Source organism: Aythya ferina, assembly GCF_964211825.1.
Source record: "Aythya ferina genome assembly, chromosome: 2".
Taxonomy (NCBI): domain Eukaryota; kingdom Metazoa; phylum Chordata; class Aves; order Anseriformes; family Anatidae; genus Aythya; species Aythya ferina.
In genome coordinates this window covers 156,918,943-156,944,940 of record NC_140297.1, presented here as the reverse complement: position 1 = coordinate 156,944,940, position 25,998 = coordinate 156,918,943, and the positions used below count along the sequence as shown (strand labels likewise).

Below are 25,998 nucleotides of genomic sequence, written 5' to 3'. Positions count from 1 at the left end.
GGGCAAGGAGGAGCTTACACTTGGAGGGAATTGATTTTTTTTGAGATCAAAATGTTAAATATGCACGGTTTGGCACATGAAGACGTGCGAACATAAATCTGCAAGTATTTATAGATGTGCTGGGAATATTTAGCATAATCGCAAAGGTTTACAACCAGGAGAAGTCAGATGAGGACAATTCTTGGAAAATGTGGAAAAGGCCTTTTAACAGTGAGATGTGTAAACTTCTGAATTAAGCATCTGGAGCTAGCGTGGAATGCTTCATGTTCAAGGGAGGTAGTGAAAACCAAATGGAATTAAAGAAACCCTATTCAAAACACAATAGTAACAGCAGAGATGCTCCAGATCGTTGTTGTGCTGTACTATACGAAGTGGTCACGTTCATCAGTGGATTTTGGAGAAAGGGGTTGACTTCTAGTGTGCTACAGCCTGTCATCATTTCCAAGTGCTTCTCTTCACTTTCTGGTGTCTCGTTTTGAGCAGGGATGTTGGGCGTGCCTGGTTACAGAACTTTTTTTTTTTTTTTTATGTTTTACAGAAAGCATAAAAGAAGCAAACCAAAGTCTAGGTGTGAAAACGCTCCTTGATGGGAGAAACTGAGCTGAGTCAGGATGTGGATAACTTGCCAATCCCCCTCCGAGTGTTTCTTGTTGCATCTGACTTCAGAACAAAGCTCGAAACAGAGCTGCCATACGATTATTCACTGTAGTGAGCTGTCATTAGAGCGTGATAGCTGCATCTGGTTTTTAATTTTGTGTTAAATGTTGCTGAAGTGCATCCTCTGATGTCATTTCAGAGTAGACTGCAATACCCCTGAAAGAAATTTCCAGATTACAGTATAATTTCCTCTTCTCTTAAGTTCCCACAGCCCCAGTTTTGTGATGATTTCTGTCATCAGAGCAGACATTGGAAGGTTTTTACAACATAGTTTGTCACTAACTTTTGTTTGCCTTATATCCTGGATTCTGTAATGGAGGATAACAGAAATTAATTTATGCAGTAAATCTCCAAGACACTGTAGAAATAACTCTTTCTGTCAATTAAAAAAAAAAAAATCTTTTTTAGTGTTTGAAATAAGTATTGACTTAATTTGGCATGTTACTCTGAGACCTTCAGATAATAAATCACCCAAGTGAAAACAAGCCAGCCTTTGTAATTCTAGTTTTGGCATGCACAACCTCCTGAGCTGCAGACTTTCATGTGAAATGTGAAAGAGAATCTTGAACCTGAAATTCGTGATAGATTTTTCTGAAGGAAACACAATAGACAAACAAGGAAGGTAATTGAAATGGAAAATGTTTTCATGATGTGATTTTTAGTATTTTTCCACTTAGGCTCTGAAACTGTTTGTTTGACCCAGGCTTATTTCCTTTCCATTAGCAGTCCGAATGATAGATGGAAACAAAAGTAAAATCCTTTCAAGCACTGATATTCTTTATCCTGGAGTCTATAGACAGTCCCGTCCAGCTTTAATTCAGCTTTGTTTAATTTGGGCTTTTAACATAATGCAATAATTTGTGTATCATTCCGTTCAGAAAAGACGCGTGTTGTATTCGCAGTGTCTGGTTTTAGAGGAAAGGGAAGCTCTGTGCTCTTTTATGCTGTTTCCCTACATTTTGGTACATTGTGCCCATAAGTATATGGAATAAACCAAAACTTGATGAAGGTTTAATTGGGTGTGTTAATATGGGATGATACCATGCTATCTGTTTATGTTTTGGAGGAAACAAACAAACAAACAAACAAACAAAAAAAACAAGCAAAAACCACCAAAAGCACCCAAACCCACCAAATGACTTGCTGTAGATGTGTCTGACCCAAAGTTTAAGAAGTAATTAGTCTCAGCAAAATAATCCAGAACCTCTAGAAAGACTGGGGAGCTACCAGTGACCCTTCAAGTTGTGTGACATCTTGCAAAGACAGTTCTGTCCCTTCTCGGGGAGGAAAGAAAGGTAACTCACCATTCTTACCTACATTTAGAGGTCTCAATGTAGTGGATTTTCTCCCATTGACTCAGCCAGTACCTCCCTTCCCAATTCACTAACCTTTCAGCATAAACTGTTATATGGTGGTACATGGTGGTGGCTAGCTTGGAAAATGAAGAAGAAATTGGGTAAGTGAGAATAATCTTTCCTAGGTCCAGGAGATAGTGGCGTGACTGTTTTTTCTCAGCCAAAAAATTCACTAGGCTGCTATTGCCTGTAATTACATCATCTTATACCCATTTTTTTTTTCTTCTGAGTGTTTAATTTTTTTATAAGCTTTCAGACTCTTCTTTAAAAAAATAAAATAAAAAATGGAGACCATAGCTAATTTTCTCAATAGCCTTGAAATCCATAAAACAATACGACATTTGAAATGTCTCCTGTACAGAGCTTAGTTAAAGCAACAGATTAGTGACTTGATTTTTATGTAGTAGTTCAGCAAATTCATGCTGAATTTCCTTTATCACACTTGCATGAATACAATTTACTTCTAAAATCTCATTTACTGACACTGATACAGGTCCTTTAATTCCTGTCTTGAGGAGGACAGTTTTCTGTAAGTTCACCTGTAGTGAAAATTGATATAAAGAATTAATTTGGCTTTCTTGCTAATTGTTTTTCTGAAACTTTCACCCAGATTGTAGCTCAACATCATCAGTTCTACACAGTCCTACAGATTGTGACATGGTTAAAAAAAATAATTACATTTTTTAGGTCTTTAAACAATTTGCTTTTAACAACTTGTGTGTTTTTTTTTTTTCTTTTCACTTCATTATGCTATCACATCTTATTTTCCAGAGTTTATGCTTTGTCTTATTTCCAGTATTCGAAGCTTGCTCTTTCAATTACTATATTTTTGTAACCTTAAATAATAGGTGGTTTGGCACTGATACGTATTTATTCTGAACTTTTAATACTATGTTTTCATATAGCCTTAATGTTGCCTATAAGCTTTTTATACCTGTATCTCATTCTTATTTTTCAAATTATCATAATTATTCTATAACTTTGATTTTTATTTTATTTTATTTTATTTTATTTTATTTTATTTTATTTTATTTTATTTTATTTTATTTTATTTTATTTTATTTTATTTTATTTTATTTTATTTTATTTTATTTTATTTTAAGATTTCCCTGGAGAGTTAACTCAAAGCCAACAAGGACATTCCCCTACACACCTAAAAAGTCTCACGATGATGAATAATTTTCCCTACATAATCTCAGAGTTCCCATTCAGAAATGTTCGTGTTAAGGGACAGTGTCCTGTTTGGAAAGACTGATGGTTTTATAGATCCTTTACACTTACAGCAGTTGTTTTATTTCCAAAACTTCAGTTCTCCTGCCAAAAATACCGCACAGGGCTTGTCTGAGTGCAACTTCAGACAATTGTTTGATTTTTGCTGTGGGGTAAATAAAGAATTCCTTCTGCATTGAACTTTGTAAACCGACTCAACCCTGGCAGTCTCCTTTGCAGGTTTTATCTCAGAATCTCCTTGAGAGGCAGAAGTTTCTTGCGTCTTTACAGGTCTCGTCCCTCTCTCCCAGCTATGAGGTGGAAGCCAGGCTTCCTTTTCCCTCTTTTTCATGCCCGGCTGGTAACAGGTTAGCTACCGACTCGAATCCTGCCCTTCCAGTCATTTCTTCCTTGCCAGTTGTTAATTAAGTTGGGGAGTTGCTGCTGCGAGCTGGGGCTCCTTATCTGGTCCAAATTCTTGAGTTTTGATGTGTTTGCTTCAGGCACTCAGCCACCTTTGTGCATTCCTCTCTATATGCAGTATTCACCGGGGCTTTACCCCAAAAGAGTGAAAACCCTTAAAATACTAAAAAAGCACGGCACGATACTGTCTGCTGGCAGCATTCGCTTGCAATTCAGTGCCTGACTGAATTCAGGGTGAGGGTGTTGGGGTTGTTCAGCCTGGAGAAGAGAAGGCCCCGGGGAGACCTTCCAGTGGTCTTACAGTGCCTAAATGGGGCCTACAGGAGAGCTGGGGAGGGACTCTGTCAGGGGGTGTAGGGATAGGACAAGGGGGAATGGCTTTAAACTAAAAGATGATAGATATAAGGAGGAAATTCTTAACTCAGGGTGGTGAGGCCCTGGCACAGGCTGCCCAGAGAAGCTGTGGATGCCCCATCCCTGGAGGTGCACAAGGCCAGGCTGGATGGGGCTTTGGGCAACCTGATCTGGTGGGAGGTGTCCCTGCCCACGGCAATGGTTTGGAATTGGATGGTTTTTAAGGTCCCTTCCAACCCAAACCACTCTGTGATTCATGCGAACTCCCTCTCAAATTAAAGCTGCTGATGGCTTTTACTTCTGACATTCAATACGAGTTATTTTCCCCCACTTATTGATTCTGGTAGCAATTGCATGGGTTGTGATGATCTGTAACCTTTGTACAATGGCTTTACTACTTTATTCTGTAATTCCCAATGGCGAGTCACCTAATTCTGTTATACATGCATTTAAACTTCTAAGTCATTTATAGCTAAAGCTAAATTGTAGTGATGCTTAAGGCTACGATATTTCCCTGTTGTTAAATAGCTTCTGAGGAAGTTTTGAATTTGAGTGGTCTGATAAAGCATTATTGGGGCTGTCTGGTTGTATCTGGCATTTTACTGTCTGGTTCTGTTCCTGATTTTTTTTTGTTTCATGTGAATTATATTATAATCTTCATCCAGTGCTGCTGATTGTGTTTAGTTTCACAAGGAAGAAAAGTTTACAAATGAGAATAAAAATGTACAGGAAGAGTTTATTTTCTGTATCTTTGTTGGTATTATTTCCTAGGTTTACCAGAAACATGGTTGGTATATTCATAGTGAATGCTTCTAGGGAAATTTGGATTTGAAGGATGGTAGCTGGTGAATACAAGAATTTCTGTTAAGCCTGCCTGTGTTTGCCTTTCCTACAAAAGGGACAAAGTTGTCTCTCTTGAAGTACTTGGTGTATGGGAGAGAGTGCTTCAGATGCCAAAAAAGAGTTATTTCTAGTAAAAGAGCAAGATACTCATATAGTTGGAGTAGGGTATAAAATATATATATGTGAATATATGTATATTTATATGCATCTAAATTTTTATGTATACATGCTTATTCTGATATATTCTGATATATAAGTTGCAATATTCCTTTTTTTTTTTTTTTCCCCCCTGTCTGAACAGCACCCGGCAGTGCCATCTCCTTCTAGACGTCTTCAATTCTACAGAGCATGAGTTGACCATTAGTGCTCGGAACAATGAAGATTTAATTCTGCATGCTGGGGAATGTCAGCGGTAAGTCCTTTCAGTATTAAAAGGGCCCTATTTGTAACAATACCATGTATTTCTACCCTCATAATGGTATTTGGGGCCTGTTTTTCCTTTGAACATTGTAGAGTTGGCAAAGAATAAAACAATTAACAAATCAACTGAAAGGTATGCAACCATGAAAAACAAATACAGAATATGTAACAGTACCAGCAATATACTGACAAAGGGCAAAGTATGACAACTCAAAATAAGGCTGAATTTTGTCAGTGTTTATTTATCAAGGAATGGACAAAAATATCAGTAACATGCAGTTCTTTTTACTTTATCTTATTCAGAAAGAATTTGTTCTTTTCTTTGTCAAAATAGAAGTTAAATACTCACCAAAATGTGAATATTTATTTTGTATCCTGTTTCCCATCCTTTCTGTAGTTGGTAAACTGCTTGGAATTCGTTGCTCCCAATTTTTGGGATGGTATAAAACAAACATAAATAGTGCTACAAATAAGGTTATAAAATCATTTTGCATCTCCTTGAATGAATTACTTGTTTTTTCCTATAGGCTTAATAATTGAAGTTTAAATACCCTTAAATTTGTATATTGTAATGCACATAAACCTGTTCCATAAGTCTTTTGAAACAGCCATTTATCAATGTGGTTTTTGCAGCTCTTTCTTGCAAGGATGGTGAGTTTAATCTTAATGCAAGATATTTTACCATTTTATTCTTGCTTAGAAGTTGCACCAAGTTTTCTGTCACTTCTAAACTCATTTGTTATCTATTTCTTGAATGATAGCACAATTGTTCCTATGTGTTTGTAGCTGTGTGTATAACTCCTGTCTTAGAGGGTTAATTTTTATTGGGATGGATCTGCTACGGTAACTTAGGTGGAACATACACTTAGCCTTAAAATTAGCAAACTCTAGCTAAGGACTTTTATTAATCATGAAAAAAAAAATAGGGGAAAAAAAAAAGTAGTTTTCTCTTTTTTTTAGAGCAATGATTCAAGATTGGACATGGTGCTTAGGGACGTGGTTTAGTGGGTGACATTGGTGGTAGGGTGATGGTTGAACCAGATGATCTTGGAGATTTTTTCCAACCTTAATGATTCTATGTGTTTCACAGGTGTTTGCTTTTGAACCAAGTGTTTTCAGTCCAGATGCACAATGTTTTTCGACAAGCCCTACTCTTAAATTCTTTTTATCAGTTTTTCCCAGCTTCTGACATCGATTTTTTGTTAATATTTGAGTAGTATTTGAAGTGAGGCCGTTCAGACAAGTCCAGTTGTTTTTCCCCTTGCTTGTACCTTCTTGATATCTTCCTCATTCCTAATGCTTTCCCCATTCCACTTTTATTTAAATTGTATTTTTTTCTCCAGCTCTTACTTTGGTCACTCACGGTTCCTTTTGTAATTTACCATCCCTCCATTCATCACCATCATTTTGAAATCTCCTGTCCTGACAAAGTGTAGATAGCAGGAAATTGTTTTCTTCGTTCCTGTTCTCATTGCTCGAGCCTTTCATATTTGCTGCCAACAAACCTACAAAGAAGGATAATGCTGCATCCTGCTCACTGCTCGCCTCTTTGCTTCCCCCTTTGTATGTTTAGAAAGTAAAATAACTTGGAAGCCTTTGTTGTGTTGTTTCTGCTTTCTGTATTATGGAGAGGTCACTGTAGGATGTAAGATTTGCACTCCTGTGCCTAGTGGGAAGGAATTTGCAGGGAATTCTCTTATATTTGCTCTTGTAAAGTTCAGCTCTCTCGACCAGTGGAGCCTCCCAGCTGCAAAGCTGTTTCTTCAAGTAGTCGACTGCACATCATTGATGGAGCTTTGCTGTAAATTAGAAATGTTTTCAGTGTCATCAGCAGTCAAACTGAACTTGTTTATCACGGTGATGCGGCATCCAGAAATGAAACCAAAAGAATGTAGCAGGCAGCTCTGGGAGGGAATTGTATCAGGTACGTTCACAAAAAAAAGTGTTGCTGGTAGCAGTGATTTTAATTTATTGAAAACCTTAGGTATGGTAATTATTGTGTTTCTTACTTGATTATCAAACCATTAAAATGAAATTTCACGACAACCCTCATTTATGCGTAAATCACTTCATAATTTATGGTAATAGATGTTATCTCGTTATGTGCCCCAGGATATCTCATTTTGTGCAACATCCCCTGTGTTACCTTTGCATTTCCATTCTGTGCACAGTATGTCTGGCAGTCCGGAATGGCAAACATCAGCAGCAGCACGAGATTCATCAAGGTGATGCTCTGAGTTAGATGAATCCTCTCACATATCTTTGTGGTGGGACACAACGGAGGTTTGAGAGACTTTTATGTAGATGCGACTCCACAGCTGGAGGCCAGAGGTACAACACATTTAGGTGTTGGAGGTTTTGGCTGGCTTTGGCCTTGGTGTGAGGACCGTGAGTATTAAGGCTTGAACTGCAGGGGAATAGGGCTGGGCGAGGAGGTGAGAAGTGAAGAACAAACATCACCTGGGTAAGAACAGGCTGGGAAAAAAGGGACAAAGACTGCCAGTCATGGAGGAGCTGTAAAGGATCAGGAATGAAATCCAAAAGTTTTTGAGAGCTGTGTTTCCTTCTGAATAGGAAGTACCTCTTGAAGCTGTCAGATAGATGTATCGCTGCTACAGGCAATCATAAATGAGTGTCCTCGTATTGGTCATTCAAGTAGCAGAGAAATATTACAGCAGCAAAGCTAATAATCAGAAATTAAGAATCGCAAGCCAGGCTTCTTTCTGGGTAGCCAATTCACGCCCTTTAGCAGGGCTGGAGGGCTAAATGAGTGAGCTTTTGGGTAAATATTCACTAAAGTTGAGCAGGACTTTTCTCAGTTTTGATAAGTGAACTTCTATACATATTGACTCAGCTATTTTTATTTTTATTTTTATTTTTATTTTTATTTTTATTTTTATTTTTATTTTTATTTTTATTTTTATTTTTATTTTTATTTTTATTTTTATTTTTATTTTTTTGTTAAATTCTATTGACAATCAGAAAATAAAAGATTTTTATTTCGATTCCTGTCATCATACAGGATGGTGATTTTTGTTCATGAAAAATATGGTTATGTACAAAATTCTTTGTATGCATACTTCCTGAGCATTGGCCATTGACTATTGCTTAGTTAAATACATCGGTTAATCGAGCTGTGAAGTCTGGGAATATCTGATTAGAGCTAGTTCGCTAAATGTGGAGTTTGCAGAAGTGGCATTACTCTGGGAGCTGGTTATCAGACTGGTGTTAAATACTTGCTGTTTTTTTTAGAACTGTTTGTAATAAACGTGGCCTGAGTTATCAGTGTTTCAGTGAAGCTTTCAGTTGAATGGAAGTGTTGTATATTGCTTTTTTGGTAGAGTTACTTAGGAATGCACAGGTGCATTGAAAACTTTTGGACATAATTTAACTTCTCCTTCCAAAGGTTAGGAGAAGTTAAAAATTCTTACCTTTTCTAACCCATCAGTAAGTTCCCTTAATAAATGTATTGTCTATGTGTAAGTAAATCCTGCTTGTTATTGCTCACAGCTGCTAAGTCAATGTTTAATTTGTGCTTTTGATTGTGACAGGGCATGTTGTCTGTATGAGAGATTAATTATGTCTTCCTCATGTCGCTGTTATAGTTTGTTTTTTTAAGGACAAAGCCACTATGATTAAGGCCTTGCTGTCATCAACTTCACAGCAGTTTCCCCAGCTCTTCACATTAAAAACATGACAAGCTGGAAGTTTTTGAGGATGCTTCAAGCTGATTTTAAAAAATACCAAAGGTTGTAATAACCCAAACATAAAAAAATTACCTACTGTTTTCAGGGTAATAGTGTTTGTTTCCTTGACAGTTGTTAAATACATAGCTCAGATGCTTAAAGTTTGCCATTTTTATTTTATTTATTTATTTATTTTATTTATTTTATTTATTTTAACTAATAGCAAAGAAATATTACTTTGGGTAGGGAAGGGTGATGTGTCTAGCACTGCTCAGATCAATATCAAGGTCCACTTTTAATGTTAATATTTATTTCATAGCACTTATCAAAAACTGGAGACTTTACCTAAAAGATATGCAAAAATTATAGGCTGGCAAGTCGTAATAATAAAGAAATAAAAAGAAGTAAAGGGAACGATAAAGAGAAACTTAAATTTGGATTGCTTTGTGGTTAAAGCACTGAAGAAATCCCTTCTGTGAAAGGAACCTGCTTCTCTGGTAAGGTGTGAGGGGATGGTGGGTGATATCACACGATGGTTGTGAGTCCTCCATGGGAGTGTGCTGCAAAAAAACCAACAAATGTGATCGGGGAATATGACTGGCAAATAGAAACATGGAACAGTAGTTGAGAATTACAACATTTCTGGCCACATGAATATAAGAAAGACGAGATCGCATGGTAGAAGATGCAGATAACTGGTCAAAGTGATGTAGACCTAGAATTCGGTTTGATAAGAGCAGTAAAAGTTAAAAGGGTTTATTAATGTGTTCTGTCAAGCTGGGGACAAAGACGGGCTCTCTTTTAAATGTCAAGGGAGGTGAAAAGCCAGGAAAAACTTGGCTTTGAGCTATCTATGAATAAAGCTAGAAACGAAGAGACTTCCAAGCCTCAGACATCAGATCATCAAGCAGTTTTCCTTGCTGAGAAGTAAGAGGCAAAGGACCTGGCTTTGTCGAAGGTGTCCTCAGCTGAATGGCTAAAGACTTGCCTGCAATTACTGCACCATCCAACAGGAAGACCTTTTCAAGTGCTGTGTCCCTGCAATTGTCAATGAGAAAACATCAACATCTCTTTCTTAGGCTCAACATTTGAATTTAGCATTTCTGTGTCTGTCAAAACCGCAATAACTTGGAGCACAGATAAACCCCTCTTGCCTAGTTGTTACGGAGAGAGCAACCTTTAGGTAGTCTTTCCTTTATTTGTCTACTCCAAGGCTGTTTTCTTCCTTCAGCCCCATCTAAAAACCTCGGTGTATTGCCTTCAGCAACTGGAGGGTGCTGTGCTGGGTAGGCAGCTGTTTTGGTGGTGTGTGACTCCTTGTAAGGTCTTTTTGCTATTCCCACTTTCTCAAAAGTAGGTGTAAGCGATTTGACTGCTTTTCTAAGTCAGCAGCAAACCAGCTGGATCTAGCCTGCATGGCAGTTTTTCTGACATCTTTGAACATTGACTTGACCTTAAGAGACCAAATTTGCACCGTTCCTAATATTTTGTGTACTCAGCTAGGGGAACAGGAGGTTTGTGAGTGTAGGCCAAGTTTGTCTCTGACAGGATTTATTAAGTTTAATAAGATATAACATAAACATGGTTAGATAGGTTGGCCTCTATACAAAATATCACTTAGGTATTGTATGAGTTTTTTATCCTAGTTTTAGATGATCTGTAAATTACTCCAAATCTGATATTTATCTTTATTTCTGCCTTAAATCTTAACTAGAGCACTGGCTGTAGGAAACTAGGGTTCAAAAAAATCTCTCTTGAAAAAAACAATTGATTTCAGAATTCAGATTTAGATTTTTATTTATTTATTGGTAAAGGAGCTTTTTTGTAGGAGAAGCCAGGGTTCTTCCTGTCTTCGTTTCATCAATACTTGGGAAAAAACATTCATTTATTGAAGTTTGTGGATGCTGGACACTTACAGAGGGAAACAGAATTTGGTCCTTAGTAACTAGCAGTCTAAGTGAAGGCATCCAACAATGTACATGTGTATTAAGAAAAAGAGTGAAGTGCTAGTACTTCTTCATTTATTTTTCATTTTTGTGCAAGATACGTGGGGAGAAGAGGGAAGAATGTAAGAAAATTCATAAATACTTTTTTTGGTAGATAAGAATGGATCAAAAAGCTAAACAGGAAAAAAATACTGCTTCCTGTAAATCAAATTGTGCTTGCTCTTAATTCGCACATATTGGTGCCTATAGGTTTGTGTGGTGGTTTTAGAAAGACCATGTTTCAACACTGAGGGATGATGGAAAAAAGCGGAATTGAAGGCTGACCATTATGAGCCTTTCACTAGAAATTAGTCCCCTCATTAAATGAAAAACAGCAATATCCATGGGAAGAAATGAATCCACGGAAAAAAAATTGGGTTGTCCATTCTTGTTTTTTAGTGGATTTCCTACTTGAAGGAGAAGGGTCAGTAGTGCTAACAAACATATTTTTTCTACCAAAGTTTGTCACTAATTCTGTGAGACGGAAAGTTAATCAAAATTTCTGTTTTGTCCTGAACCTACTCAGTAATGAGCACAACTGAGATAGGTCCTTGCTGTCTCTCACCCTATAGTTCTGTGTTGTCACACATCAAATTTTAATGCACTATTACAGTGAAGTCCAAGTTAGAAACCTAGGTGTGAAGGAAATGATGATAGACAACCATTAAGGTTGCAGGTTTGTAAAAATAAATAAATAAATAAATAAATAAAAATTAAAAAAGTAAGTATTTCTTGTATGCTATTGGGCTGCAGATGTGGATCTTTAGGGCCGACTTCCAGGCTAGCTGTGCTTTGAATGAAGGTTTGAACCTTACAGCCTCCATTGGTCCCTTCCTACCTAAAATATTCTTTGATTTGCAAATCTAGCTGCTCACTGGAAACTTGCTTATTCTTCCCAAAGCCAACAGAATTGTGTTGTTCTCCCCAGGCAAGTGCCCATATAACTTCGTTCCTCTATCACTTTCTCTTGTCCTCTAAGACTTTGTCTTACCAACATTTGGCCTATTCTGTCATTATTATTATTGCTTCCAGACGATTAATCCCTTTCCTTACCCTTTCTTCCCTTATTTTTCATCTGGAACAGAAGGCATAGTGCCAGTTTACATTTAAAGCTCTTGGCCTCCAGACCCATATTACTTTAAGTAGTCTGTTATTGAAAGTAGCGTGCATTTACGTGGTCCTTCTTTGTATGTTTGATTACTTCATATTTTATTTAGAGACTTGTAAATACAGAGGGAAGGGTATCTTGCTGTAGAACCTTTATAGGCTGTAGGTTCAAACTGTGAAGGGAACTGAATAGTTTTTGTCCATTTCCTACTTAACCATCACCTCTGTTTTTAGGGGAAAAAAACTACCAACACATTTCAGGACATTTTTCTTCTTTCTGCCAGTGGAAGAGTGAGCATTTGGGTGCAGGTACAGCTCTAGGTCACACCGATACCTCTAGTTAAATAGATGAATTCAGCCTATAGCACTGCCTGTATTTAGGAGCACTTGCTGTGTTTTGCGGCGGTGGTGACATGGTGACTGCGTTAATGGGATGAAAGAAGATTGTCTTGAATGGCTGCCAGTTAGGCTGGTTTAACAGCCAAAGGATTTATTAAAGTTGCACTTCAGCGTTGCACTGATTTGGCTTTCTGCCTGCTCTCTGATCTTCTGCAAAAGATCACGATGGTGCGGCGTCGGCTTCCTGAAGTTGAAAATGAAAATACCTGATTCCTATTAATTTATTTTAGATGATCAAAAGTGTAATTAAAATAGCTGTTTTATGAGTCTTTCCTTCAAAGAGAAAAGTCAATCAGAATTAGTGCCTCGGTAGTTTGAATTTATTCTTCAGTCTTGACATCCATTTCCTTCTTCCTTCATTAGCTGGAGCCACAAGCTAAAACAACAACAATCTGAAGAAGTCTGAAAGATGCTGTGTAAATTCTCTGGTGTATAAAGCCTACGGTTTTTTTTTTACGATGTTTCATTTTGCTGTCATAGAGGTGTTTTCAGAACTTTGAAACAGAGTCTTTCTTTTCTTTTTAAAATCCTTTTAATGCAATTTTTACCCTTCAGAAAGTTAGACCAATCCTTCCTCACCCCACTGAAAAATACCCAGTGCTTTAGGAAAGATGGCCAAAATAAGAACACGCAAGACGCAAGACAAAGTAGCTGTCATGTTGTATCACGATATTTGCTTATGCCGATACCTCCGCAAGTGAATTTGATTAAATAACAGTAACAAAACCTGATTTCTTGGCTGAGAGTTTCAAATGCATTCATTTTAGGTACCGTCAGCTCCAGTATTAATCTGTCTGCACGATTGCCGTCCCTGGCAGTCACTGGAGAAGCAACATGAAACCTTGGCAGGCAGTGATGTGGTGTGAAGCCCAATATCTTCCCTTATTTTTGTTCATTTAGTCTCTCCCCTCCAGCCACCTTTTTGGTGGCTGGGTCTTCCCAAGGGAGACGTCCCTCTTGGTGGCTTGGTACGCTGTTAAGTCAACAACGTGGCCTTCAAAGCGCATTTGCTAAGTTTTGGAAAATGCCTACTGCTTCTAATTTGATTCCTTATAGTTGGAAAGAGCAGTAAAAATAAAGAATTCTGCTCTAGCTTTGGATTTTTAAAGAATAATAGTCAGTTCTCGAATGAAATCTCTGGAGTGGTTTGTCTGTCCCTCAGAAGGAGCATTACTGAAGGTAGAGTAACCCTAAATCAGAATCCCGTGGTGCTGTCATCTCTGTCCAGTGCTGTAGGTGTGTTTGAAGCCTCCATATCTGCACGTTTAAAATTACTCCTTGTCTTATACAGTGCTTTCGGGCTATGAAAGATGCCAACATTTTGGAAACACTCCAGGTTTGACATGTTGAGTCGTGAGTACGTACCCTCAGGGAACTTGTAAAGAAGGTTAATTACAGGTTTCTTCCCATTTTTTTTTTCTGTGTACATCTGCAGTGGATAAGTGCTGAATTAGAAAAGAGTAAACATGTTTTTAAGCAAGGAAGTTTTAGCTCATAAATCCATTTAAGTTCTATTAAGGCATTAACAAGCTTGTGGGTAAGGCTGACCTAATTAATGTACCTGTTGGCATGTGACAACGTTCCTCACCAAAGGCTGATGGAGAATCGGAGCTGCTGTGGGGTAAGAAATGAGAGTTATTACTTGGTTAAGAGAAAGGTGACAGAGGAGTGAATAATCATTTTGTTAATTGTAGAAGTAAAGCCATCATTGGAGTCCTTTTGGGATCCATGCTGGGCCCTGTGCTGCTCGGCCTTCCTGGAAACTGAGTGGGAAAAGGAGCGAGCAGGGGGCTAGGAAGTGCCCTGTGAGTAAATCGGGGGCTGTAGAGTGGGAAGCCAGCTGCAAGGAATTACAGAAGGACGAGGTGATCAAATAGCAGACGAAACTCAGAGGTAATAAAATCCAAAGCAATGAACAGGGTGGAAGAAGAATCCAACCTTTAAATAGTGAATAGCTTCAAACAGCCCAGATGAGCTCTGGGCTGTCTTTTACCTCTCAGGAACGGGATGTGGATTTTAATACGTACACCTACAAAAACCTCTGCTCAGCATTCAATAGGAGTCGAATGCAAACCAACCATCCTTTTAAATAGACATTATAAATACACATCAGCACGTGGTAGGATGTTTTCACTTCTCTGGGAAATTATTTCCCCTTGAAATTATACTTTTTAAATCCAGAATGAATTGTGTTGCACATTAATATTCTGTCACCATTTGGAATAGAAATTTTTCATGGGGGGTTGACAAACAGTGAAATGTACTGTTTTTTTTGTTTGTTTGTTTGTTTGTTTCCTTTCTTTTAGTTTATAATCCTGCCAGTTTTAAGAAACATTATCACATCGTCATATTAAAGTATAAAAGCAGCTTCGTTTCATACTTTGGAAAGATTAAACTTTCTAAAAATCGTAATTCTTTCTGAAAATTGAATTTTACTCTAGGCCAGTTGTTCTTAATTTGAAAAGAAACATGGGTGAAAGCATTCATTGCATCTGTAATTTGACCTTGTTTTCTACACATTCTGCAATATTGTACCGTATTCTGAGACTATATGGTGATGATTGTCTTTTTGAATTTGTTTTCCTTGTTACGTTAATCCTCTAACATGCTTCTGAGATTTAGAAATACAAACCTTTAATATACCTAAGTGTTGGGTTTATAAAATAGGAATGTCCAGTCAAAGAGTCTCAACTAACTCTTCATGCTTTTGTTTATCAATACCTCTTTTTATAGTCTTTTCTTTATTCTAACGTTTAATACCTCTTTCTGTTCTACTGATACCTCTGCTACTGGCATCTTAATAATTGCTGTTTAATTCTGTTAATAATTAGTTAATAATTTAATAGTGGGTGGAAATTACACAGTCCCATGCTTATCTGAGGTTGCTGAGTATATCCACATGGATTAACCTGGTCGTTTCTTGGGTTGGGACCTTCATCATCCACCCAGCAGAGGAGCACATCCGAGAAAGCTCACTGAAGTTAATGTAACAAGTTCTTTGCCAGATAGCATGGTAGGAAGAGCATAGAGAATTGTTGATGCTATTAGACTTGAGAAAAAAATAAATAAATAATAAATAAATATATTAAAAAAATAAAAAAAATAAAGCAAGCTGGCACACATCAGAAATGTAAGAGGAAAAGCAGTGGACAGGCAGGAACAGCAACCTTTAACGTTTTTTGAATCTGTTGAAAGTATTACAAGTCACGTGACAAAGCTAAAAATTGCAGTTTGGATAAATTCAGGTATGTCTTGAAACTAGCTACACCCAGTACAACAGCATAGAGTTTGACCAGTGGTTTAGTTTGGCTGAATGCCACAATTAAAATACAATTAAAATCATTTTTCCTCTGTGTAAGTCTTCAGGAACTAATTTGGTTTTGGAAAGAATCTACCAAGTCATCGTTTGTAACAAGGATTTTTTTTTCTCTTTAAATTGTTTCAACTTACAGCTTACCAGGTCATCTGTATTTTTTTTCCAAAATGTTTATTCTTTATCTATTTTTTGTTTTTTTTCAGTTCCAATTGCAATTTAACTTCACAGAGCACATGGCAGAATAATAATTCTGCTAACAGTTGCTGTGAAGCACGTGTTATAAAATCCTGGCCATGGATGCATCTCAGCTAAAATCTTTCCCTTTGATTAATGAGGCCCCAGCATCTCAGCTGATCGCCAAAGTTTCCTTCCAGGTTTACCTCTGTTGTCAGCCTTATCTTTTATATCAAAAAGGTGTTAATGAGTTGTACATCTCCCAGTGAGCTGGCAGAGCTTTAGCAGCTTCAAGGAGGTCTAACACCTGCTAATGCCAGTGCAAAAGCTTGGCAGGGCCACATTTAACCTACTTGAATCCCCAACTGCCTTTGATCTGTTGTACTGTGTTCTTGAGTGCTTAATTTTAGGAGATTTATTACTTAAAAGTTTTAGTATTAAACTCAAAATGTTTAAAATGAAAGCTGCCTGTTTGGGATTGATAAATGATCAAGTACAGTTTGATGATGATCATTATGATGATAATGATAATTCACAGCGCTTTCTGAGCTCTTAAAGTCTTTGTTATAGGATTCTTCAGGTTGGGGTGAATGAAACCAAGACTGATCAAGGAGAAACTTCAAATGGTGTAGAGAACAAGGTTTCTGGGAACATACCTGCATTGAGAGTGGGGGTAAGAGCAGTGAAGGACAGTTCATATAAACCAGCTGTATCCCTGTGATCCTGGCGTGGTTGAAATACCTCTTTCAGCTGGCCCAGGATTTGAGAATGGCAGTATATTAGAACAAGCCTTTCCATCCCGTCCTGTAGTTCGTGATGCTAAATCAAGGAGCTGTGGCTGCACACACTTGGTTATTTCTCACGATCCTGAGAAATGCACTATTATGATGATTTGCCATGTTTTAAGGCCCTGATATGAACTGTATTACTCTGTGGGTGTTATAGTGCCATGTTAATGGAGGCTTGTCTTTAAAAAGGGAGTATGTGGTGGCAGTGGCAGTCCACGTTTGTGATGGTTTTTCATACATACCAAAAGTGGAAGTGGACTTTGTGTATAAAACAGAGAAACCTCTGGTTTTAAAGCTGTTCACACCGAATCCTTGTTTGTGTGCATTTGGGGAAAATATCAAAGCTACATCTGAAATAATTTCCAACTATATTCTGTAAAAATAACAGATGAACACTGTTATCAAAACAGGCAGTTCTTAATGAATGTATATCTTAATTTCACAATGTCTGTCTCTTGCAGACCATGAAACTATATTTTCTAACTGTAAGGCCTGTGACCGTATCTTTGGGGTACCTGGGCGAAGCGTTTCACGTCTTGCAGCTTTGTGCACGTTGGGAGCGAAGTTAATTTTGCCAAAAGTAGGCAAAATGTGGGTTACGGCCGCAAACACGATCTGTTCAGTTTGAATAAAGCTTACATCGAGGTCTGAACAGTTCAGTGACTGGAGGAGTGGCAAGAGAATACAAAATTAGAAAATTACACATAATAAAGCTACTTGAGTAGTAGTTTATTTTCCTGCTGCTCTTTGAAGAAAAGGGGGCAGGGAGGAAAACAGGATCTTTAAATAGCCTGCCAGGCTGCTGCTGCATCTCGTTCCTTGTGTGACAGATACTGCATTTCTCATTAATGGTACCTTGCAAGTGCCTCTGGTTGCCATAGGAACTATCTCTGAGCCCTATACATTAAATTTATCCTGACAAAGGTTATTGTGGCACTTCTTACTAATTGGCTTTTTTTTTTTTCCTGCTATTTTTAACTTGTCGCCTCCCCGTGTGTTTCAGTTACACATCCTAAACGGAGTGAATGGGCAGAGGGGCTGCAGGTGAGGAAACGCTGGGCAGGGCAGGGCTAATTGGCAGCCAAACTCTGGGTTTTTGTCTTCAGTGCTTGGTCAGAGAACTCTAAATCACAACTTGCAGTGGGAAATCAAACGTTATCTGTTTTGTCCTTCAAACATTTTGATGTAAAATAATTTAGGTGCTCTTGAAACATAGTTTTAGTTCACGCAGGCTGCTAATACTGTTTATCACCAAATATTAGTCATGTTTATTACCAGCTATTACTACCAGCAGAAATACCAGGAAGTAAGCCATATCCTGAAGAGCTGAAAAGCTAATTTAAAGTAAGACTCCAATAAACAGAAGATAGCCCAATGAGAGGAATGAGCCTTGTGCTATTTTGGCACCTGGGACAGGTCCTGTATTAGTACGAACGCAGTTACCTGGCGTATGCTGGTACAGCAGGTTGAATTAAAAGTTATACATAGACTGATGATATCATTGTTTAATTTCCTGTACATGTTTTAGGAGACTGCTGCTACAACATTTTCAATGGATAAGCACTCTCAAATGTAATTGCGTGATTGACTTCAGTTACATTTTCCAGGCTCGGCATTGAGGCAGCAAAGCAGTGACTTGATGAGCAGTCCCACAGTATGCATTTAACGGGTACGGAGCATCAGAGAAGAGAAGCTGTAGGTAAAATAGGGGGGGCTGTCAAGCACCATGACTTTTTACAGTGTGGAAAGAATAGTCCGATTCTGCTGCTCAGCAAGAAATGTGATTACAGCTGTGATAAGACACAAAAACGTGGCCATAAAGAAGACAACATGACAGGAGTCGAACACACCGTGCCATTAGAGGAAGGGAAGGGAGGGGCAGAGGAATCCAAACCTTGCAGTAAGGTGAAGGAGACGGATGCACATTCAGCCCATTTCTACACTCAACCAATTTCTGGGGCAGAGTTCACCCAGAGGTGCAGGCAGCAGTCATTTCACTACCTGCTTTCTTTCTGGCCGTATGAGAAAGAGAAAGGTGCTTAAAGCTGCCCAGCCTTTAAACACTGAACTTCCTGGTGTTTCAGTACTGATTGTAGACCAGAATTTAAGGTTAGGGCACAGCAAACTTAAAAAGAGAAATGTGGAAGTTAGAAATGTTTGTTTATAGTTGATTCCTGCTGAAACATGAAGAGTAGTGCATTTAATTGCCTCAAAGCCCAGAAATATGTCTGGTTTTTAGAAACTTTAGAACTTTTTAGAAAGTTTTCTTTCCATGCTTTGTCAGAATGAATTTACAAGGACTACAAATTCATCTCTGGGAATGGGAATTTGCTACAAGAGCTAGTAAAGTCCCCGTGGAAATCTGAAGGAAATGAAAGGACGTTTGGGAATTATATACCTCATCAAGGGCTATGCAGGGGTATGTTTCAGTCAGTATTGGTTTTTGTGATGTATAACTTTGACCAGAAGCTTCTTGTTCCATATAAAAACAAAATGCAAAGCTCTAGAAGATTGGCATTGACTTTCAGTTTTTTTTTTTTTAGTTTTCCTCCTTCAGATTGAAAGAGAAGGTGGAAAGCAAACCTCATTCTCCTCCATATTTGGTGCTACAGTTCCTAACACTGTTGAACTTTCTAGATTTTCCTTTGTTCTTTGCTGGGTATGAGGGAACAGACCTCAGAACTGATATTTGCTCGCTTTCGGAAACTTCAGTCGCTCAATGTAACAGGTAGTGAACTGGAGTAACGAAGTCTGTCTCGCATGTTTTTTTTTTAAATCCATATGCTAAAGTACGTTACAAAAGAGGTGTGTGTTGTGATTTGGGGCCTGAGAGACTGAGTAGTAAGCGTTTCTCTGGCTGTCACTTCGCAGGAAAGTGCCAAGAGCTGAAACACAATCTGCCTCTCCGGGTTTGCCGTAGCCGTCGCTTTTCAGTGCTGAAGTGCCCTGGCAGCAGCTGAGCATCTGATACGTCCCTTTTTATCAGATACGTAACTTTTTATATGAAATACGTCAGCAATGGTGGGCTGTAATGTAAATTATGATTTACAGTCACGTAGAAAATTACAGCAGTGGTAGAGACATTTTTTTTCCCCCTGTCCCGTGGTCAGCCCTGAAAATGCCAGAGCCCTGCTGGAAATCTAAAATTAAATACGGAGGGAAGAAAACAGCGTTCAAATGCTGTTATAATGTCTCAATATTTTGAGGCATTTAAACCTAAATTTTATGTAGCAAATTACATTCATTTGCTGTGTAATTGAATTTCTAGCTGAACACCTACTGAAGAGTTTTTCTTCCCGTGTTGACTTCTCTATTGTGTTGACCATTAACCATAATTGTTGTTCCATCTCTTCTCGGGTCTACCCAGCAATTTTATATCTTTGTGTTGTTTATAAATTCATTGACAATGGGCTGTCTTTTTCCTAAGCGTGTGTTCTCCCCGACACAAAGTGATTCTCATCAGTAATTAAGACTTATACTAGCTGCTGCAGGAATTACAAAAGATTAAGGAATAATACAGAATTATGCAATAAGAAGAAAAATACTAATTTAAGTTGTAGCAGTGCATGTGTTCTCAGATCTTTCACTTTGGTATACCAAATATATCTAATACAGCACAGATTCTTTGTTATTCCAGGGGGGACTACAAAATATATTTCTGATCCTGTGGTAGAATATGTTATTGAATTTTGAATCATAGAATCACAGAATGGTTTGGGTAGGAAGGGACCTTAAAAATCATCTATTTCCAACCCCCTGCCATGGGCAGGGACACTTCCCACCAGCCCAGGTTGCCCAAAGCCCCATCCAGCCTGGCCTTGAGCACCTCCAGGGATGGGGCATCCCCAGCTTCTCTCTTTCTTCTTCATAAAATACTCTTCCATCCTAAGATCACAGTCAGTGACTCGTGGAATTCCACAGAAAAGAAGGAAATGAGAGAAACAAAAAGTTATCTGTAGTAGTAGTCTAGAATCTGGACTGGTTCCAGGTAGGTGACACAATTTTGGAAGTACTGCTCTTTTCTTGACCAAGGAGATGCTGGAGTACCTTAACCAGTGTACATACAAAACAGTCTTGGAGTTGGATGTAGGGGGAGAGATGTTTAGCAAAATTTCTTTGTGGTACCACAACAGAAGACCTGGGCTAGAGTGGAAACCTCATGAGACTACTTTTCACTAGAACATGGACCAAACTTTTGACAAGCTGAGGTGCTGAAGGTGGTGAAGAAAAGTCTAAGGTAACAGCGAGTTTCAGTGGAGGTTACTCATTTACCTGATTTTTAAAGGATTTTAAGTTCTAAAGAATTTAATTAAGTGTACTTATTTTTTTTCAAAATCTGCCTTGCAGAGTGTATGAAGTGTAAGTTCCAGATAACTAAGTGGACTTAGAAGCTGAGTGGATTACTCATGCAGTTAACACATTTCTCTGCCTTCTTGCCATCTGAATCCAATTTATGAGTGATTCACCATAAGAGGTTTGTGACAGCTCATGGAGGGTAATGGTCCAATAAAATCTGCCACCAAAAATAATTTGTTTGAAGTGACGTTAAATTTTATCTTCATGCATTAAAATATAAATCACAATCTCATGGCAGCTTGAGCCCTTCAATTTTTTTTTCTTTGTATTATTAGTGACAATAGAAATGGCTCAAATAACCAGGAAATTCATTTCAGACCATTTTGTTTGGGATGCAATTGCTCCATCAAAAATTGTAATGAAATACGTGTTCATGGAATCACAGGATCCTTTAGGTTGTGAGGGATCTCTTGAAGGGATCTCAAACCCTCCTGGAGTCCAACCCTGTTCCAGGAAGGCCACCAAGTGCCTCAAACAAGTGCCCAGGATCGTGTCGAGTTGGCTTTTGAATATCTTTGAGGATGGAGATTGTATGACCTCCCTGGTTAACCTGTCCCAGTGCTTGGCCATCCTCAAAATGGGAGATGAAAAAAAAGAAAAAAAAGATGTTTTCTCATGTTCAGATGGAATTTCATGTTTTTTCATGTGTCCAGTGCCTCGTCCTGTTACTGGGCACTAGTTGGAGGAGTCTGCCTTCCTCATCTTTCTGTTTTATCATGTATTTATCCATGTTCATGAGATCCTACCTGAGCCTTCTCTTCTCCAGGCAGAAATTTCAGCTCCCTCAGCCTTTCCTTCATCCGAATGATGCTTCAGTCCCTTAAAAATCCAACTCTATGCTGGACTTACTCCAGTAAGTTTGTATCTTTCTTGTACTGGGGAGCCCAGCAGCAGACCCAGTGCTGCAGATCCTTCTCAGCAGTGTTGAGTAGAGGGGAAGGATCACATCCTTCGACCAGGAGTTTGCACGGAGTTTGGGCTCATTTTCTATACAGTTTTGTTAGGCCACTGGGGAGACAGCTCCCGTGACATACTGTGTGCTGTGGCCTCTCCAAAGCACCGAAGTGGTGGCGAGGCAATTCCCAAATCTGGGCACCTCCAAAATGCTTTACAAGAACCAAGACTCAAGACTTAAATTAGATCTGATTATTTTACTAAGAATTACCTAAATCCTGTAAAAGATAAGTATTTTTTTGTGCTGTGAAGCAACACACATGATTTAAACACTATGATTTTCTTTTTATCATCAGAATCTGGAATCTACGGGTTATAGTGAGGATTAATGCTCTGCCTGACCTTGTCAAGCTCTCTTTTTAAATTTGCAATTTGCTTTTACATTGAAATGTGGTTGCTGCATTTTTTTTTTCCTGTTTTGTCACTACTAAGTTTTGAATTCACCAGTAAGTTGTGAAACAGAAGTCTCAAAAACAGATTTAATTCTTAAAAGTCCTGTCAAAGTCCTGGATGCTGGAGTGGGATGGTTCCTTGCACAACACCAGGCAAGCAGCTGATGAGTGAGATGTGTGAGATTCTGAAATCCTCCCTTAACTGGCCATGGTCTGGGAAATATTGGTAGATTTTTTTTTTTCCTTCAGAAAGTAGAAGAATATTTCCAGTTTTATATTCAGTTTCTTTAAGCTGTTCTCCTTCATCACTTTTAAAGATGGCTTTGCTGGCTGTGCTGATGGGATATGAAATCCAGCCACTCTTCCTGCCCTGATCAAGAAAATCGGGATTTCCTTTGCTTTTATCACGGCATTCATCTTAGTCATGGGTCTTCTTCACGCTAGCAAAGACACTGTACTGTTTTGGATCATCTAATGGGAAATTTTCATTGTGGTCAGGTTTTCTCAAAATTTGTATTGGCAGCTCGTGCAATTCTCCTTAATCCATTCTGTTCAGATCTGACCTGTCAGAGATTTGTACCTCACTGATTTGCAGATAATATGTGTATCATGGGAAGTATGCTGGAAAATCACAGAATCACAGAATGGTTTGGGTAGGAAGGGACCTTAAAAACCATCTAATTCCAACCCCGTGCCATGGGCAGGGACACCTCCCACCAGCCCAGGTTGCCCAAAGCCCCATCCAGCCTGGCCTTGAGCACCTCCAGGGATGGGGCATCCCCAGCTTCTCTGGGCAACCTGTGCCAGGGCCTCACCACCCTCTGAGTAAAGAATCTCTTCCTTATATCTAATCTAAACCTACCACTTTTTAGTTTAAAGCCATTCCCCCTTGTCCTATCGCTGCACCCCCTAACAAAGAGTCCCTCCCCAGCTCTCCTGTAGGCCCCCTTTAGGCACTGGCAGGCTGCTGTAAGGTCTCCCTGGGGCCTTCTCTTCTCCAGGCTGAACAACCCCAACCCCCTCAGCCTGTCCTGAAAAAATCAGAAGTTAGTTGTTCAGCTCAGATTTTTTTTTTTAATGCTATACGGTAATCAGAAACTAATTAGAGGTTCGTAACCGAGAGCTTAATTTATTAAGTGTGGATACATTTGTAATTTTCAGATAGTGGCTACGTTTGCGATTGATGTATGATCTGTGAGATTAAAAGTTATTAGGGTTTAAACTCTTTAAAGTCTAAGAGAATTCCCTCTCTCAGTACCATTAAAATTTGGTTTGGATTTAAATTGGTTTGTACCCTCTTCGCAGGAAAAATATTTTGCTTGGTTTTGCTGAAGAAAAATTACAAATAGCTTGAGTCCATCTGCTCATGCATGAAGGCTGAATAGATGCTGATCAAGAGTAGAATACATGGATCTAAAAGAAGTTAATAGGGTTTCAAAAATGCCTTGTTTCCTAGAAGGTGTTTGTGTTGCTTCCAAATTACAGCTAAGCCCGAAGGTCTGGATACTAGAGGAAATGCGAGCATTGGAGGTATATTTCCCTTTAGTGGTGGTAAAATAATACTTAAACATTACACAGTACCAGAGTGATCAGTTCTGCATACCCATTCTGAAGCAGAGGCACCTGTGCAACTAATTTGCTTTATTTCAGCCCTACATACGGTCTGAAAATGAGTCCATCCATGTTCTAGATCATAGGCAATGGCAAGAGTTTCCCAGTTGTATGTAGCTGATCTGTGTATATCAGTATATAAAGGGGTTGGTTGGCTGCTTTTCCAACAGGAGGCAACCCTGCTTTTCTTCCACATCTATCAAGATAAGGATCCTGATAATTGATGTTTTCCAGATGTGACTTCCTGACAACCTCAGCACATTTCAGTCATGTGTGGCATTGTGTGAGGGTCTCTGAGTAGGTCACACATTTGATTTTCTTGGAAGATTGAACTCTATACATCACAAGTTCATCACAGGAGTATGTGTGTATAGGTTTTACACCTGTTTCTTACAAATACCCAAGTAGTTACCGCAGTGTCACTAGCATGTTATTAAACCTGCTGACTTAAACTCATTAAATATGTTTAAACCCATTGAATATGCTTAAACCCATTCAATTTGTTTCAGGTTACAGCATTAGAGGTGAGACCCCGATGCCTTGCCTGATCTCTACAATATAACACAGGTTTTCCTTATACAGCCTTTACTAAGATACGTTTGACTTGAGGGAACAAGAAGCAGGTTTTAATATTTTAAAATCTTAATATTTAATTTTCTTTGTGAGTTTAAAAATAGTTTTTGCTTGATTTGGAACCCCTTGGTTATTTTAAGACCATTCAGATGGAGAGGTAGAAACTGCATGACATCTGATGAATTAATTAAATGAATTTCAGACATCTAAGACATAGTAGAAATAAAACTTCTCTTGCACTTTATCCTTACTTGGATGTGGAGTCTTGTGGAAAGGTTCATAAGCAAAAAGGTAGAAGCTGTAGGAATTATTCCAGGGACATGGGATTTTCTTCTTGACATTAGAAAATTGAGCCCAACCAGGTATTCTCCGTAGTACTTGAGTTAAAATTATGGCATGTATAATGAAAAGTAAAAGGGAAGAAGATAAAATGTAATTTTTGTCAACTCTTAGCTGTGTGAGATCCCTCCAATGCCAGTGTGCTTGGGGAGCGTTAGGAATGTAATGTGTGCTGACATCTCCCTTCGCGTTCAGAAGAGGACGAGGTTCTGCAGTCCGGATCTCCGTGCTGTCTTCTGGTGAAAAATCCAGCCTTGGCACCTCTTCTCACAGAAATGACCAGGTCAGGTCCAATTAAATGCTGGTTTAGCCAATATCCTGTGTCTAACCGAAGCCAGCAGGAAAATGCCTCAATAGCATTTATAGGAACACAGTGCGTGCACTGAATCTGCGAAAAAGTTGAAGCTTTCCATTACCAGATGTTACCCTGCTGAGCTAGTTGAACACTTAGACTGAAGCATGTTTAGCTTTGATTTAGGCTCCCAAAACTTTTCAGTAAATGGCAAACCTACCAAGGGTTCAACGATGCCTTACAGACCCCATGTGGGCTGCCTGTGGCATGTCGTCATTTCTCTTTTTAAGTACTATCAACAACACTAATGCAGTGAAAAAGCACAGAGTTACAGTTCTGTGGTTGAAAATTCACTGCATTAAAACTAACAGTGAATCAGGTATGTTTCTCTGAACCTATACTGCAAAACATGCTGAGAGCTGCTCACTTGCAAATTCATCATTTTCCACACCTGGTTCAGGTCATACGAAGCAAACCTATTCACATTTAAGTTTAGTGTCTAATATATTTACCCGGATCCAATGATTTAACACAAAAATAATCATTACAGGGTTTTAAAATCATTTGAAGTAAATAATATATGTTATGACAGTATTCTGCTGCTGTTTTCAGATTGTTTAAAGCACCATTATGCATATTTCAGTGCACTTTTTTTGTTTGTTTGTTTTTGCTTGCTTTAATTCAGAAACGCCTAAAAAATTTCTGAACCCATATTTGTTATGTTACTGTTGATAGCAAACTTGTAAAGGTTTGAATGATGTGCAG

At 38.5% G+C, this 25,998-nt stretch overlaps 1 protein-coding gene across 4 annotated transcripts in view; it reads left to right on the top strand.

The window, feature by feature from the left end:
* Nucleotides 1-25,998, top strand: part of TRAPPC9 (trafficking protein particle complex subunit 9) — a 453,395-nt gene that overhangs the window by 146,610 nt on the left and 280,787 nt on the right. For all 4 annotated transcript variants that reach the window (XM_084509339.1, XM_084509336.1, XM_084509337.1 and 1 more), the window contains one exon: nt 5,143-5,253. In XM_084509339.1, coding sequence (XP_084365465.1) covers nt 5,143-5,253 — 111 coding nt within the window. The remainder of the gene's footprint in view (nt 1-5,142; nt 5,254-25,998) is intronic.